The sequence below is a fragment of the Ictalurus punctatus genome, chromosome 12 (genome assembly GCF_001660625.3).
Source record: "Ictalurus punctatus breed USDA103 chromosome 12, Coco_2.0, whole genome shotgun sequence".
NCBI lineage: Eukaryota > Metazoa > Chordata > Actinopteri > Siluriformes > Ictaluridae > Ictalurus > Ictalurus punctatus.
Window position 1 is genome coordinate 28347666 of NC_030427.2, and position 18028 is coordinate 28365693.

Genomic DNA, 18028 nt, shown 5'->3' on the forward strand with positions numbered 1-18028 from the left:
TTTTACCATATGATTTTATTTTTAGATGTGATTCTTTTTTACCAAATGATTCCTTTATTTTTAGATGGAATTTTACCCCCACGTGATTCATTATATTTCACATGTACGTGATTTTTCCCCACATGATTAATTTATTTTCAGATGTGTTTGTTTTTATTTATTTATTTATTTATTTATTTACATGAATTCTTCACTTGCTGATTGATTTATTTTCATGTCATTTTTTTCAGATGGTTCACTTATTTTCTTATTTCTTATTCTTACACGTTCATTAATGTATCGGTATGGGTATGTGGAATTTTGTTTCCACATTGTTCATTCATATTTTATGCGATTGTTTTTCCCACAATTCTTTTTTTTTTTCCACGTGCGTTTTTATCACGGTTAATTTTTCCCGCCACTTTCTTTCCCCACGACTCGTTTATTTTCACGTTATCTCATATCGTTCACGTGATGTCACATGGGTATATATGAGTTCACTTGTGCCAGATCGTACCTTCACCTTCACACGTTTCCTTCCTGAAAAACCTCTGCTCACTAATAAACTGTATGTGATTTATTTATTTCCATATGAGAACACAGTGTGCACAGCACACTCACATCCTCCATTAAAGCATTGGATTATGATTGGAATAGGATTTATTAGAGGCACTGCTACTGCTGCAGGAACTGATGAAGAGGCCATGAAGCCGCAGTTGTTTTTGTGCTGATTAGACGCCTGTGTGAAATGTGGAAGGTAATAAATAGCGAAGTGGCCTTGAGGTTAGGTGATAATATAATAATAGATATAATGGAGCAGCGGTTCATTAAAGCTCCCATGAAGCCATTACACAAGCTCTCTCCCATCGCTTTTTATCACTGATGTGTGGCTGTTATTTTCCACGACCCAGCAGAAGCTATTTTCACCTACCGCACAAGGTGGAAACTCTCCATTAACCAGGGCCATTAAAAATCCAGCTATTAAAATCCGCAGGCAGTGTAATCAGAATGTGATCGTTTCTCATGAAGCGAGTGTGAAATCTGTATGAGGAGCAAATCTGTTTAGGTTTTTTTTTTATTTATTTTTTTTTTTTTTAATTGAACATGTTTTAGCACAACATTGTGCTATGTTCTCTGTTTTTGGTTCAAATACTAGCTTCAAACATGAAATAATGCATAATGTAATACATAATCTTGGTGAGGGTCACGGCGGATCCGGAGTCTATCCCAGGAGCAGGAAGACACCCCGGACGAGACACCAGTCCATTCACACGTTCATACACACCTATAATTTGGCAATTTAGAGTAGCCAGTTCTGCGACTAGTATGTTTTTGGAGGGTTGGAGGAAACTGGAGAACCCAGAGGAAACCCATATGGACAGCGGGAGATCATGTGACACGACACACAGGCAGTAACACAAGCTTAAGTTAACGCTTTCCTACATCACCCATGTAGGCTAATACGTCCGATTAGTGCTGAGGAATTTAGCCCTCGCTTCATGTCTGCTGATGCCGAGAGTGACGATGAACGTGTGAATGCGATGCAGCGGCACTTTAGTACTTTATCTGTCCGGCTCAAACAGATCCGCTTCCAAAGCTTCGACTTTTATGCTCGTCGCGCTTGTCTTCTCGTAGAACTCTAACCAGCCGTGCCGAGTCTCTGCCGTAACTCGTCGTATACTGTGGCTGCACGGCGTTCAGGGTCTTTGCGTCCAGCATTTGCACCAGTGCTTCCGCTACTTCTACACTGGACATCGCTGGAAAACGGAGAGAGGAAAGAAGCTCTTTTGTTTTTAGGAGCTGACCGCGAAACCTGATCGTCATCCCTTACGTTTTTCTCCGATTAAACTCCATCGTAACTGCGCTAGCGAGAACAACATCCCCTTTGTGATGTGAGAGTGGCTGCTAATTTCGTACAGGAATACGAAGTGGCGCAGTGGTTAGCACGTTTGCCTCGCACCTCTGGGGTTGTGGAGTGTTCATGGTCTCCCTGTGTTTCAGGGGTTTCCTCTGCTAGTCCAAAGACATGTGTTATATTCTGATTAGCATCGCTAAATTTTCCGTAGTGTGTGCGATTGAGCTCCTAGGGATAGGCTCCATGCAACCCTGTGTAGGATAAGCGCTACAAAGAATGGATGGATTTGTATCCATTATTGATCACCACTGAGATGGAGAAAGGATTTAGTGGATATTTTAAAATAAACGTGACACTTCTATCGATTAATGCCGCCAAATCACCACAATGTACGCCGAGTACAGATACTCAGAGTTAAAACAAATGCCCATGTGAATATCTATTTATAAAAAATTTTTAAAAAGAAGCAAACAAAAATAAATCCAGCATCCTCATCCACTGCGATCTTTTGCACGTCATTAGTGACCCGTTTGCTCTGCCTCTGGAGCGAGTGCAGGTGCGCGCACAATTTGCCTGCCATGGAAATGCTGAGTCCCAGCAAAAAGATGCTGTAGGATGCCAAAGGTGCCAAAGGAGCCACGTCGTTGTTTTCTTCGTCCGTCCACAGCTCCCATAGAGAACCAGAGGAGGACTGGGGACGTTGTAACAGTCGACGGTGCAATCACAGGGTGATATTCAGGACCCGTGGGTGTAATCGGTGTAACCTAGACACCGGTTTTCCCAGGGTGCGAGAGGGATGCTCATGAGACGGCGTGTTACCTGACACCTGGTGCTTTTGTTTCGTCCGTGCACCTGAGGAACAAGAACAAGAGGTGAGGACAGGTACGGGGCCGTGCTGCCGCTTTCATTAGCGCCGACGCTGAAAGACTGACAGTGTGAGGGAAACGAGATGAAGATACAGACGCGCTGAAACTGCAGCCAGGAGGATGGAGACGTAGAAAACTTCACGGCTTCACCTACAACCTGCTTTTACTCCTTACACGCGTTCACACAAAGAGGGACTCACACTCTCACACACACACACCTATGCAGATATGAAGCCTGGCAAGAAATCCTTCATAGGTAAGAACGGTTTTATCATTGAAGTAAAGAAATATTGCTGATCGTGTAGACTTGTAGATTTAGGAATGGTATCAAATGCATCGTGACGGGAAAATATTCAAGGATTTCTTTTAAAGAGGACCGCATTTAACGAAGGTTCAGTGATTCACTTAGCCAACTGTTAGTATATTGCTGAAAGCTGTTCATCATTAGCCTTCTGGTGTGTGTGTTTTTTTTTTTTTAAATCAGTTTATTTAGTTTGTACGTCTGCCATTTTCATGCAAAACACAGGCTGTTATTTTATTTTTTTTTTAAAGGGGTAGTTTGTAACTTGCTTCCAAACCTAAATTAGTAATAAAAATGTAAAAATGGCATGGGGAGGAAAAAAACAAAGCATGATTTACAGCTTTTCCATGCAGTGGATCTGCCTAGGTTCTTTCATCTCGGGCTTCTGGAGATATCTTTCCAGCCCTGAAATCAACTCCGCCCACAGGAGGAGCTGGAGCATTTCAGCGTCCGTCGATCTTTTTTCCTAAAAAGGCAACTCACGAGGCATGCGTAGGTTTAACCGGATATGGTTGGGATTAGTCGAGGGGAAGGGTAATTTCCCTTGCTTTTTTTTTTTTTTTTAATCTTGTAGAATAATTTAAGCAGCACAAAGCAGTTATACTGGTGAATCATAACGTTAATGGGTACGTTTATTCGGATCGTTGATACGTGACAGCGCCACACCTGTAAATATTGTAAACAGTCTGCCATAAATCCGTATGAACATCTGCCGTGATTTCTCCTCTCTACTATTCTGTCCATTTCTCTGACGTCTGCTTCGCAGTTAACTATTCGCTATTACATATCCATGAACTCTCACTATCTCGTTTTACTTTGTACAACTACATTGCGATATTTTTTTCCCTTCACAAACCATATTACCTGCTTTACTGGTGTTCTTTCAGAGCCATAGCGCTCTCTCTCTCTCTCTCTCTCTCTCTCTCTCTCTCTCTCTTGCTGTGCTTCATTTCATCTATAATCTTTAATAATAATGGACAGCCAGCCGTCTGTCTCTCTGTCTCAGTCCAATACAGACAGATGATGTTGTGCTACTCTCTGCTCTCTGATCTTCTCTCTCTCTCTCACACACACACAATCTCTCTTTCATAGCCAGAAGCTATACTAACCTACAACTCAGGAATAAATCAAAATATCTTAGTGCTATTCCATCGCTTGGATCTGTTTTCCTCCTGCGACGAGGAACTGATCCGGTTCCTGTCGTTTAAGTAAGAGGAAGTGAATTTTCTCCTCCACTCCTTTCTCTAGATATATAAGGAAACGTTCTGCACGGATGTAACGCCTTTATTAAGATACTGCGTGCTTTACTGGAACACCGCAGAAGCTTGCGTGTGCGTTTGGAAAAGACACAATCCCTAAACAGCTGGACGAATGAATGAGGTCGTGTGTGATTTATGACCTGTCGAAACAAAATAAAAATGAACCGGATCTTGGTAGTTGTTCGGCTAAAACGATCTACAGCCTCAGGAGCGTGCTGCGTACGCAGCCGATGAGGGACTTTTGTCCGATACGTCCTGCTTGGAAAAATTTGTGCACTTCAGTTCATTTTACTACACCTAATATTAATAATGAAGGACAATGGAGTTCTTCCTGCAATCAGAAATCGCTGTAATCTAGAGGGGAAAAAAGAGAGAAAAAACATTATAGTAAGCTGAAAATAGCTATTCGTTTATTTTACTGTTTTTTGTTTTGTTTTGTTTTTTAAATAGCCAGCATAGGATTCTAATTAAAATCCTTTCTGGAGTTATTTTAAGGAGGAACACATGTTTTCCACCTTCTAACTAACCCCGTCCTACCTCCTACCCTAATTACAGTATGGCAAACCTTGATGCTAGCACAGTTGCTCTCTGTGTCATTTTTAAGTAGTTAGGTGAGCAGTTGATTTAAGCTGGATGTGTGTTTTTAGTTTGCTCGCTATAATGCTAGTTAGCATGCTGTTAGCATGATTCACTTATGGGTAAGTATTTTCACTTGACCACAAGTTGGTGTATTAGCATTTTTCATCAGTTAGCTAAGTCAATCTGGAGTTGGTTTTAGTTTGCTTATTACGCTAGTTTCTGTGTAAGCATGTCTCCTATATGGCTAATGTAGTTTGAAAAGTTACTTGTTAGCCTGTAAGTAAAAATGGAGCGTTAAATGTTTAAGCTAGATGTGTATTTTTAGTTTGCTTACTACAGTGCTAGTTTCTGTGTTAGCATGATTCTCCTAGTGATAATTTAGTTGATGTGTAAGTTGATAGGTTAACCTGTATCACTAGTTAGGTGAGTTGAGCTAACCTGGATGTGTGTGTGTGTGTGTGTGTGTGTGTGTGTGTGTGTGTGTGTGTTGGATGCTAGTTTTTCTTTACTATTATGCTAGTTTCTGTGTTAGCATGTTTCCTCTGTTTAAATGTTAGCCACTACTTGGAGGTTTGGCCCGTATCCTATACTCTTTGAGAATTAAAAAAAGGCTTGCATATCATGCTTTAGCGGCTGAATGATCAGATAAATGATTAACGAAAGCTCAAGAATAAATTACATTATGAAATGTCACAAATCAGTCGGACTCCCCAGTAGAGTAGTGCGAAGGACTCGTGTAAAGGATGTGAAAATACCACTTAGCCGTCAGCCATTACACCAGGCACTACTGTACCATAGGGAGAGACGCAGTTTTGAGCAGAATCCTAGCTACAAGGACCACTGGGACCCTTCCCATGAGGCAGAGCTGTACAGACTGTTCAGTCAGGGAACTCTGTTGAAGTCGCCTTATCACCCGAGCAGCAGGTGTATTCAGAGAGCGGCGTGCAGAGTGCTGAATGACTCAGTGTTGCCGACCAGCCTTCTCGAGCGTGGCAGACAGGAACTCGACCCAGCGACACACTTCCTGTAATGCAAATATTCACACACATACTCAAATGAGCTCGAGATGGCTGTCTCCATGACAACGGAGCCTGAGTTACATGGCAGATTCGCTTAGACGGGTGTCGAGACTCTTAACGGAAGTGAGGTCTCTTGGTATGGCCACTTGGTATGTAGGAAAGAGCATGGGGCCCATCGTACTAAAAATATGCCACCGGAAAGGGGATATCGAGATGGAAAACGAGTAGAGGTGGCTCAGATGTAGCCCGAGACAAGGTCTACATGGTTATCTAATCCCTGTAAATGGACACTCTCGCAGTGAACGTGAATGATTAAAGCTTTCAGTTAGGGGGAATACCTCTTCTCCATGATCAGTTTACAATCATTTATTTATCTACTATTAGGATTCATGGTCAAGCAGACGAGCAGTGTAACCTGTTTTGTTTTGTTTTGTTTTCTGTCTCTGATATGGTTCTTGGGATCTGTTTCTAGGGGGATGTCCTGTACTTTCTGACTGGAAATCCCTCAGAATTTTATGTAAACTACAACCGAAACAGGAAGCGTTGTAGAGGAACTTCCTCGTCCTCTGCCTTGCGAACTCGCGACTTGACGGTTATGAGTGATTGGACCCGGGTGTGATGAATCTGAAACTGTGAAATCACATTCCTCGATTGTGCTGCCATATAAACAGACAGCTCACCATCATCAGCTTAATCAAATTATAGAATCACCGGGTTATATGGATAGTACTGAACTCATGTTTAAAATAAAAATGAAACCCCTCCGTCGACTGAACGTTTTCAGATCGGCTGTAAAATAATGTTCAGAACAGCATGACATCCTTAACGTTGCGCGTTCTGGATAGTTATATTCATATAAACAATTCTATTTTTTTATAGGAGGGGCAGTGGTGGCTTGGCGGTTAAGGCTCTGGGTTACTGATCAGAAGGTCGGGGGTTCAAGCTCTCAACTAGCAAGCTGCCACTGTTGGGCCCTTGAGCAAAGCCCTTAACCCTTTCTGCTCCAGGGGGCGCTGTATCATGACTGACCCTGCGCTCTGACCCCACCTCCCTGACATTAACCATTCAGATCTCATTCCTAGAATGAATAAGGGTGAAAGTAAGAGGGGTGTACTTTTGTGTAGAATTAACAAATACACAAAACGTGGTTAACTAGTATCCGTGCTAATGAAACGAGGACATCAAGGACGTTCTGATGATTTACTCGACGATTTGGATTTATATGTTTAAAGTAGTCTCGTCAGCAAGTATCACGGTATCATTGAAAAGGAAGAAAACCAAATAAGAGACAACACTTTTCCTCTTCTCGTGATCTTCAGGAAAAACGCTGGAGGATGCAACTTCCTGTTCTACACGACAAATATTCCAGTATTCCAAGTATTTCATAGGGGTGAATGTATTCAGGTTACAGGGTTGAGTGAATGCCGTGGAATTAAAATTCCCTAAAATGGACGACTCATGGGAAAGGACGTTTAAAGAATTCGATGCTAAATGGATTTGCACATCCATGCAAAAATGGTTACATATCGAACATACAATCGTGTTTCAGATAAATCATTCTTAATGTAAAATGATTTATCCGAAACACGATTGTACGTTTGATATGTCGTTTACATTTCCATCACACGCATATCTATAAACGTGATATCGTTCCGACACGAATGGCACCGCAGTCATGCAATAGAAATCGGAAAGGACCATCATTAGATATTATTACATATCATTAGACACAGTTACATAACGACCGAGCTCGTAATATTTGGCAGCGCAGCATCAGCTTGACCTCGGACTCCATCGGTAGAAATGAGGAGTAGGTCAAGAAATTGAGCGTAAATCGATTTAAAATGGGATTTACGTCTCTGGAGCAGGTCAGGGATGTAAGCTGAGATTCTGTATGTGTGTGGGTCCAGCAACGTTTGGTGTTTGGTGATTTTCCTGCGCTGACAGAAGAGTTACGTAATGCAGTTACATCAGCTGTCATGTAGGCCTAGAAATGGAGTAGTTGGCTCTGTAAAATCCCACAAACATCAAATCAAATATTATACTTATCATTATCTTAGGTGTTTGATTGATCTAATAGTGTATTTGCTTTATATATATATTTATTTATTTTTTTTTTTCACTTGAAGAAAAAAAAAATGCCTTGTCATGCCTTCTGGCTCATTTATTGAAGTCTGATAAAGTGACCAAGGCTTCATTTTTTATTTTTTTATTTTTTTTTTAGACATTCAGTACAAAACGCACTCAATTCCTATGAAGAGTTCGGAATGTTATTATTAATAAAAAATCTCATTATTCCTATCCAACCACATCGCCCTCAGTTGTTTAAATTCGTGCACGTTTTTCATGAGATCAGGACAGATGGAAATCCACGCTTCAATTCTGAGTCCAATTCTTTTGAGGTTTAAACGTCTGCCATCCACAATTTGGTCTGGTTGCAATCGGTAAACTTTTCAAGTGTTTCCTAGATTACCCACAATGCCGTTCAACTACCTGTTGATAGTGGCGCAGGGGGATTTAGGTCTCGCGGTACTGCTATGAACTCATTTAAAAGTGGAGTAGAGGACTTTACACTGTTTGAAGTGTGAGAGCGGCCATGTTGATCTGACGTCGCTCTGTGAACAGGGAAAGAACTGCTAGTTGAGAAGACTGCCCTACGTTGACGAGTTGACATTTCAAGCTGAGGGGGTGGGGGGTTCCATGGATTTTACCGGATGGAGGCCGGGAATGACAAGCAGCATAACTGCGTCGTATAGCCGTGTTGCATTCTGGGACTTTGAGTCCAGGGTTTGACACTACTTCTACTGTGGATTTCTCCTTAACATGACGAACATGTTGAGTGAGAAAGAAGCTCTTTTGGTTTTTAGGAGCTAAGAGCGAAGCCTGATTGTTATCCCGTATGTCTGAGATGCACGTAATAACAGTGTCACCCTGGCTGCATTTACACTGATGACCCTTTGATGACCCACTTACATCTTCTTTTAGAAGTGACCCATATCCGATATCTGCATTTACACTATACACTTCGTGAAACAACCTGAGGTAGACGTCACCGGACGCTTAAGATAAGAGAAGAGAGGCCTTGTTGAGAGTCGTGTTTTCGCGGTTGGTGTCCACACGAGTTGACGTCTTTCGCCACCGTCGCTTTTTCAATGACGTACGACTCACATCGGCAGGGGAATATCCGATCTGTCCGGTCCGTTTACACGGCAGACGCGAACGCACGTGTCCGATTCATGTCAGATCTGATAATAAGAATAGCTGAGAATATGGGAATCCATGTACTTTGTTTCCTGCACAGATTTTAATGTGAACTTCAGTGTGATTCAGCGTGGAGACTTCCTTTAAGCTGCCATTTTGAAACGAGAAGCTGATGTACACACATGATTATATAGTGTGCTAATTTACATGAGTTTTACCTCGGAACTTTTTCATTTGAATAAAATGTTTCTTAGGAAAACGTCCTGAGAGAGAGAGAGAGAGAGAGAGAGAGAGAGACTGGAATAAAGTTGGTTTGAAGTTGGAGGTTCGATATTCGCGGATTTGAGGAAATTAAGGGACCGTCTCTAAAGTTACACACGACATTGTTATACACGATTCTAACTTCAATCGCATTTGAAGGGAATGACTTACAGTCTTATAACCAACTGTAAATTGTTCATCTAGGTGTCAGTTATAATGCACACCTCTTAGATTTTTGATATTTTTCAAAATAAGCTATTAAATCATATATAAATTAGACATGTATTTCACTGCAGAATGGGCCCATACACAAAATATACCAGTACTTAAAGCTCAATAGCATTTGTAGGGAATGATGTACAGTCACACAACCAACTGGAAAGTGTTCGAATAGGTGTCAGGTATGATTTGATTTGGTATGAAGGCATGACCTTTTAGATTTTTGATATTTAACCCTACAATGCATGAACCAACCAAAACCCTTCACGAATGCATAAAGGGGGTCAAAATGACCCATACTGGATTGAATGGTTTTCTTCAAAAAATAGATGTCCTATTAATGAAATAATTTATATATATATATATATATATATATATATATATATATATATATATATATATATATATATATATATATATATATATTCCCTTAAAATGCTATTGAGCTTTAAATTATGGTATATTTTGTGTATGGGCCCATTCTGCAGTGAAATACATATCTAATTTACATGTGATTTAATAGCTTGTTTTAATAAATATCAAAAATCTAAGAGGTGTGCATTATACCTGACACCTAGATGAACACTTTACAGTTGGTTATATGTCTGTAAGTCATTCTCTTCAAATGCTATTGAAGTTAGAAACGTGCATAACAATGTCGTCTGTAACTTTACAGACGGTCCCTTAATTTCCTCATATCCGCGAATATCGAACCTCCAACCAAGTATATTCCTTCCAGTGCGCGCGCGCGCGAGAGAGAGAGAGAGAGAGAGAGAGAGAGAGAGAGAGAGAGACTTCCCCCAGAGACCCAGAGCGGATCCTCGCGCTCTAATAAAGGGAGACTTCCCGCGACGTCACGGGTCCACAGTTGCCTTGGTTACGCGAGTGACGACGTCGCCGCCGCGCCTCCCTGTCAAACAGAACCCCACGTGTTCGGTATAAAAGGAGCAGCGCACGAGCGGGACGCAGTGAGACAGACCGGACCGCGGAGCAGTGAGACCGGTGTTTGTGTATATATATTTATTTATACATACATATATGTGTGTGTGTGTGCGCGCGCTCCACATCCGGTCGACTCATTCCAGTCAGTATTAGTTATTAGTTATTAGTTTGCTCCAGTGTCGCGCGCGGACTGATCGGTAAAAATGGATGTAACAGAGAGCCGCTGTGATCTGACTTACTGCAAGATGAGGGGGATCGTTTCCGTGCTCACCGGTACGTACTGAAACTTTTAAACATCTTAAACTCATTCATAGTTCATCAATAAACAATACGCATGGGTTTATGCTATAACTTAAACCGTTTACACCTAATAGCAATCATAATTGTTTGTTTATTTTGTATTTATTTACTTACTTACTTATTTTAGTATCATTGACTACTGAACAATTACAACCTATAACACTTGGTACCACCCGGGCTTCTTCTGTACCCCGCTCCCCAAAAATATATGTTCATATATATTCAAGGGCGTAGGTTTGGTCTCAATACTGGTAGGGACACCGAAAAAAGGACGGTTTAATGTTGACAAGAAAATGGTTTATTAAACTATAACATCTATATTTACATTAAGATCTGTATTTACATTTAAATACAAATGATACAAAGCAACAGATCAAAGACTAAAAGATTTTACGTTCTAGAATTCTAAAAAATATTGGTAGGGACATGTCCCTACCGTCCATATGCAAATCTACGCCCTTGCATATATTCATTTAAGATGAATTCCAGGCGCATATAAATGGACTATAAGTACCACCGACCTAAAGGTACAACCGGACAGGTACTAGATGCATATTAGAGATACCCTCGATGGTTCCACCCCAGTGACAAGGAGACCAGACTTTTCAGTTTTCAGTTCATTTCATTGGCTGAGTGGAAATGAGATCAAAGGAAAATCTGTTGTGCTAGGTCTATTAGTATGTACTTTTTTTCTTTTCTTTTTTCTAAAGTACTCTAATAAGACCTGAAAGAAATATGCATGCACCTTTACATCAGCACAAGTACATACTGAAAATAAAAAATCATGCACCCCGGAAAAACAACAACAACACTGTGGCATGTTTATTTCTTCATGCCCTAAGCACCATGTGTGTTGAGGACGTGTGAGTCGTAACCCAGTAAGAGAAGATACAATCGTGACTTTGGGAGAAAAAATATTTTGACTTGATATCTGAGAAGGGGTTTCTGTCCCCACCTTCACGCCTGTATGTTCATGACATGTGTTCAAATAGCGCTCGTGTAAACGTGGCCTTGTCTGAGTCAGTGTGTGTGGGTGTGTGTGTGTGTGTGTGTGTTCAAGTCACACCAGTGGTTCTGATGATTCAGGCCTTTTGTGTTTTAATCATGGTGAGAATTCAGAGCTCGTTTTTTTGTTTTTTTTTATTTCAGCATCGTATAAGCTCTGAGGCAGAGCACTAGATGGCAATGTCAATCATCGACCCGCTTAAATAATGGAAAATTGTGTTTGTGTGGCCTCGGTTGATTTGGTTAGCTGATGCTTCTCTGACATAACGATATAAAATAAACAACAACAACAACCTCCTCTGTTTCTGTTCCAGCCTTCATCAAAGAAAGGAAGATGGGCTTAAACGATTTCATTCAGAAGCTGGTCTCCAACCCTCACATCTGCCAACAGTAAGTGTTTAAAAGACTGTCCATATGACGTGTTTAGATAGCGAACCTCACAAGGGCTCCGTTAGTTCATTCATCCGTCCGTTCATTCATCGTAGCTGTTCCGTTCATTCGACTGAACTGAGGTCAGCGTAAATTAGTGCAGTAATCCCATCGGTCCCAGGGTTCGGCTGTACCTTCCCTTAATAGCATAATCTCCGTGTTGCACCATAAAGCCAGAATAATCTTTTCAGCCTGCCTACCTTCTAGCGTCTAGGCTGCTGTAAGCATCTTTGGGTAAATCCGGCATGTCCCCTAGACGAGGATAATAGTCTAATTCCATTACGCACGAATAGGGCTGGCTCGTTTTTTGTCATCCTGTGAGCTCAGTCACTGAGGTTCATCTGAGAACTCATCTGTCACTTCAGAGGTGGTTTTTTATTTTTTTTTTAAACCTGAAAGAATTTCGGTCTCGTCCGAACTTTAAAGACTCCGAAGAATGCCCCCCAAAAAAAAGAAAAAAAAAGAATGTTAAATGTCACTGATCTTATCGGTGCGTCTCCAGAAACCTGTCTTGCTTGTGCAGAACACAGATCTAGTGCCATCTAGTGGTTTCAGTCATGTTCTCCTCTTTCACAGCTCTCAAGTAGACCATTTCACGAAGATTGACGAGAACCAGAACGAGGAAACGGGAAGAGACGGCGAAATCGACTCACCTCAGGTATAGGCACGGGTAGAAAATACCGTTTGTGCCAAAATGTCCTCTATTTATACCAAAGCAACGGCTCATGAACTCCCTTCAAATGCCAATAATGAGTTTTCCCGTGGATATTTGGAGATTGAATTTTTTTGGCTTAAGTGCTGGATGCAATCCATTGGATTATCAATTTTATTTCAATAGCTTTTTAAAAAAAATATATTTCATTTTGGCACAAATGGTATCTTGTATATATTGGTATAATCTGTTATTTAGTGCCTAAATGCTTCAAATAACATCATTTCCTTTCGACGTCTTCCTGATCCAGATGTGCCTGACCTCCCCAAGGAGCTCGCTAGCCGAGGAGATTCAGTAAGTGCATTGCCGTTTATTTTATTTCATCGAGTTCAGCAGTCAGTCCCTTGTGTTTATCTCGGCGTCTCTAGTTCCTAATCGGTTCCTTTCTTTCCGCGTGTCTGACAGGATAAAGCCCTGCGACTTTGACTACCTGAGGATCATCGGCAAGGGGAGTTTTGGGAAAGTGAGTGGAGTTTATTCGGGATGGGGTCGGGATTTTTCTCACGGTCCGTGTAACACCTCTTGAGTAAACGTAAAACGTTTATTTTCTAGGTTCTGCTGGCCAGACACAAAGAAACGGAACAGTACTACGCTGTGAAGGTGCTCCAGAAGAAGATCGTTCTGAAGAAGAAAGAGGTGAGAAACTGTCGAGAACCTGAACGGCCGACTGTTCTTCTCATTTTCCTGTGGTAAAACGTCACAATATGGATTCATAACTCTTGGTTTGTTTGTTTTTTTCACCCAGCAAAAGCATATCATGGCTGAGCGCAGCGTTCTGCTGAAGAACATCAAACACCCGTTCCTGGTGGGGCTTCATTACTCCTTCCAGACCACCGACAAGCTCTACTTTGTGCTGGACTACGTCAATGGAGGCGAGGTAATGATCGTATTTTCTGGAATATAAATGGTCGTCTTTAATGTTTGTATTTGTGTGACGATATCAGTCGGGACGTTGACCTTTTGCTCTTCTCTGATTTCCTCGTGTAGTTGTTCTACCACCTCCAGCGAGAGAGGATTTTCCTGGAACCCAGAGCTCGGTTCTACGCTGCTGAGATCGCCAGCGCTCTTGGCTACCTCCATTCCCTGCATGTCGTTTACAGGTGTGCGCTCGTGCAGCCCCCTAGTGGTCATCATGCAAACAAACAAGCAAACCAACCAACCAAGCAGGTCGAATGATCATCTAATCCTGTTTTTAAATGATTCGTTTCTTTTTAGAGATCTCAAGCCGGAGAACATCCTCCTGGACTCTCAGGGCCACATTGTACTCACTGATTTTGGCTTGTGTAAGGAGGGACTGGAACCCGACGACACCACCAGTACATTCTGTGGCACTCCAGAGGTAGGCGAAGAACATCCTACGCCCTCTTCGAGTCGTGTTTGATTAAAGATTTCCAATTTGTGTCGCATTTTGGGTCTGATTGTATGTTTTGTACGTGCAGTATTTGGCACCGGAGGTCCTGCAGAAGCAAGCGTATGACCGCACGGTGGATTGGTGGTGCCTCGGGTCTGTCCTTTATGAGATGCTTTACGGATTGGTAAGTCAAAATTCGCCACTACTGTAAGCTACCAGTATTTTAAATACGCTTAAAGTCTAAACTAGAACCTCTCTCTCTCTAGCCACCTTTCTACAGTCGCAACACAGCTGAGATGTACAACAACATCCTGCACAAGTCTCTGGTGCTGAAGCCGAACGTGTCCAACGCTGGGCGCGAGCTGCTCGAGGGGCTTCTACAAAAGGACCGCACCAAGAGGCTGGGAGTGAAGGATGACTTTGTAAGTGTTTTTGTTCAAATCGCACCTCTCTCTATCACATTCCCAGGACTGAAAGACCTTTTTTGGCTTCCTTAGCGTTGCTATGACTACAGCTATTTTTTTTTTAATACGTACAATGAACCATCTTAGACACTGAGCCCTAAACGTAGTCCACCTCTTAACCTAGACAAACCCTAGTCTGGTTCTTAACCTAGTCCAGCTCTAACCCTAGTCCAACTCATATCTAGTCCAGCTCTAACCCTAATCCAGCTCTAACCCTAGTCCAACTCATATCTAGTCCAGCTCTAACCCTAATCCAGCTCTAACCCTAATCCAGCTCTAACCCTAGTCCAGCTCTAACCCTAGTCCAACTCTTATCTAGTCCAGCTCTAACCCTAGTCCATCTTTAATCCTAGTCCAGCTCTAACCCTAGTCCAACTCTTATCTAGTCCAGCTCTAACCCTAGTCCAACTCATATCTAGTCCAGCTCTAACCCTAGTCCAACTCTTATCTAGTCCAGCTCTAACCCTAGTCCAACTCTAACCCTAGTCCAGCTTTAATCCTAGTCCAGCTCTAACCCTAGTCCAACTCTTATCTAGTCCAGCTCTAACCCTAGTCATATTTTAACCTAGTCCAGCTCTTAACCTAGTCTAACCCCAGTCCATCCCTGTACAGATTTCTATGTGTGATTTAAAAGCTCAGGGTTCTAATGCACTATTATAATGCTCTCTTTAGCTGGAACTCAAGAGCCACAGCTTCTTCTCACCCATCAATTGGGACGACCTGATGGCCAGGAAGATCACGCCTCCTTTTATTCCCTCAGTGGTAAGCGAAAGATAACCCCTCATAATGATAAGCCACATTTATTTAAATGCATCAGATTTTAAACACAGCCTAAATCATTTTCATGCAATTCAAGTTCAATGAAATAATAAATATCAAAAGTGCCCTCCAATAATATTGGCACCCTTGGTAAATATGAACAAAGAACGCTGTGAAAAATTGTCTTTATTGTTTAACCTTTCGATCGTTTGTTCACAAAATTCACAAAAATACTCTGCTCTCATGGACATCAAACACTTGCAAACACAACACAAGTTCATCCAAAAAAACAATCTTTATGAAATATAGGTCTGCAACAATTATTGGCACCCCTATGACTTCGTATGAGAAAAATATATTTGAAGTATACTCCCATTGATATTTTACAGAATTTAGTACACCTGGGTGACTAAGAACAGGAAATTGTTCAACCATGACTTCCTGTTCCACAGGTTTATAGATATGAGGTAACACACAGGCCAAATTCCCTTAGTCATTCATAACAATGGGTAAGACCAAGGAATATCAAAAGGTGAAACAATAAAGACAATTTTTCACAGCCTTCTTTGCTCATATTTATCAAGGGTGCCAATATTAGTGGAGCGCACTGTATATTTTTTAACATATTAAAATATCCTGTCTTTATTGTATTTTGCAGTCGGGTCCCACAGACCTCCGGCACTTTGACCCTGAGTTCACCCACTTGCCTGTCTCCACTTCCGTGTCCAACTCCGACAACCTGCACTTGACTAGCAGCGTCCGAGAGGCAGCCGGCGCTTTCCCAGGCTTTTCATATGGCCCTCCAGCCGACTTCGCCTTCCAGTAGTCTCTTCCAGTCCCCCAGAGTCCCCACAATTCAGACCAAAAACCTGCAACACAGGATACATGCTCGGCACACACGAGGGACCATAATGGAGTTAGGACGACTGACTCAGTGTGGACGGTTGTGATCGTCCGTGTGAGATTTACGGAACTCGAGAGTCACGACTTTGCAAAAAATGGACTACACCCCTGAAGCACCCGTGTGCCAAGTGTCTGGACGAGGAAATTCCTTATCTGGGGGAGGTTAAGAAGTGCCTGGGCATTTTAAAGAGTTAATGACTAGAATGGCCAGGCTTTTGGATAAAGCTCATGGTACTGAATCAGATGCCTTTTGGATTTGCATACGATCAAACTTTGCAGACGGAAAGTTATATGGTATAAATGGTACTTTAATGCAATATTGCACATGAGGAGGACAAAAAAGTATGATGGAAACTGTTCGTATCTGATAGCTAGAGATTTTCACTGTAAAAATGGTGACCTTTGTAATTGGACATGTTTATACGCATTACATAAACACCTAGAAATTAAAATTTCCTAATTCTGCATCACTAAGATAACTCCAGGGTTTACTTGGTGTTGTCGCCCCCCCCACCCACCCACCCAAAGTATCTGATTATATCCATCTCCAAAATCTCTTAGCTGTTATTCAGTAGATATCTCGAATGTTGTGTCTTACAAGGACTTCCTTCTTGTTTCTCTTCAAAGCCAGCACTTTCATACTCTGATGTGTGCTTATGGAATTTGCTTGCTAATATAAATATCATGAAATGAGAGAGGCTTTATTTTAATACAAGAAATAAAATAAAATTGAAAATAAAAATTGCATCACGCTCAGTCACATGGATGTCATATATATATATATATATATATATATATATATATATATATATATATATATGTATGTATGTATGTGTATATGTTCTAGGTCAAGCACTGAAGGAACCTCAAATCTTTCGATTCACAAACATCGCCTGTTTGAATATTTTACACACACTGTGACCGGAGTGTGCTTTTTCCCTCCCTCCCATCACTCTCTTATAAATCTTTCCTACTGTGCAATGAAATTTGACTTCACGCTGAACAGCAAATGATTAGAAATATTAGTAGCTGCTTCTAGACTACTTCTCAGATAAAAGATAAAACCGCGGTAAATTTCGACAGGCCTTTCATAATTTGATAAATGAAAAGGTGCGTATGTTTGTACTGTTGGACCAATCTAACCTTCTGTAGAAACATAAGTTTATTTTCTTCCATATTTGGAAGTTTATCGCTTTATTTTGTACATTTTCATGTATATTTATTTTACATGGCATTCTGTACCATATTTTAGAATTTATTCAATATTTAACTGTGATGTTTATTAAATGTTAAATAAATCCAATAAAGAAAACACTTATTTGGGTGATTAAAATACGTTCCTGTCATTTTATTAGTTTTTTTTTATTCTCTTCAATGCGAATTAAAATGATTCCGGAGAAACCGGAGTACCCGGAAGAAACCCCCGAAGCACTCCATGTACAACTCTCAACCCCGGAGGTATGAGCCAAATATTTAATATTGTATATAGTATTATAGTATTACTAATTATTAATATATTATTACATACATATATACTTGTAATAATATATTAATAATTAGTAATTTTATATATATATATATATATATATATATATATATATATATATATATATATATATATATA

At 41.0% G+C, this 18028-nt stretch overlaps 1 protein-coding gene across 1 annotated transcript; it reads left to right on the forward strand.

The window, feature by feature from the left end:
- The first annotated feature begins 10496 nt into the window (after positions 1-10496).
- Positions 10497-17740, forward strand: si:ch211-195b13.1 (STKc_SGK domain-containing protein). The gene is made up of 13 exons (XM_017482485.3): positions 10497-10754; positions 12101-12176; positions 12792-12873; positions 13178-13221; positions 13333-13390; positions 13480-13563; positions 13673-13804; positions 13915-14027; positions 14143-14266; positions 14367-14462; positions 14545-14700; positions 15415-15504; positions 16160-17740. Exons 1-13 carry the CDS (start codon positions 10685-10687, stop codon positions 16325-16327), a joined length of 1293 nt encoding a protein of 430 aa, XP_017337974.1. The 5' UTR covers positions 10497-10684; the 3' UTR covers positions 16328-17740.
- Positions 17741-18028: the final 288 nt, after the last annotated feature.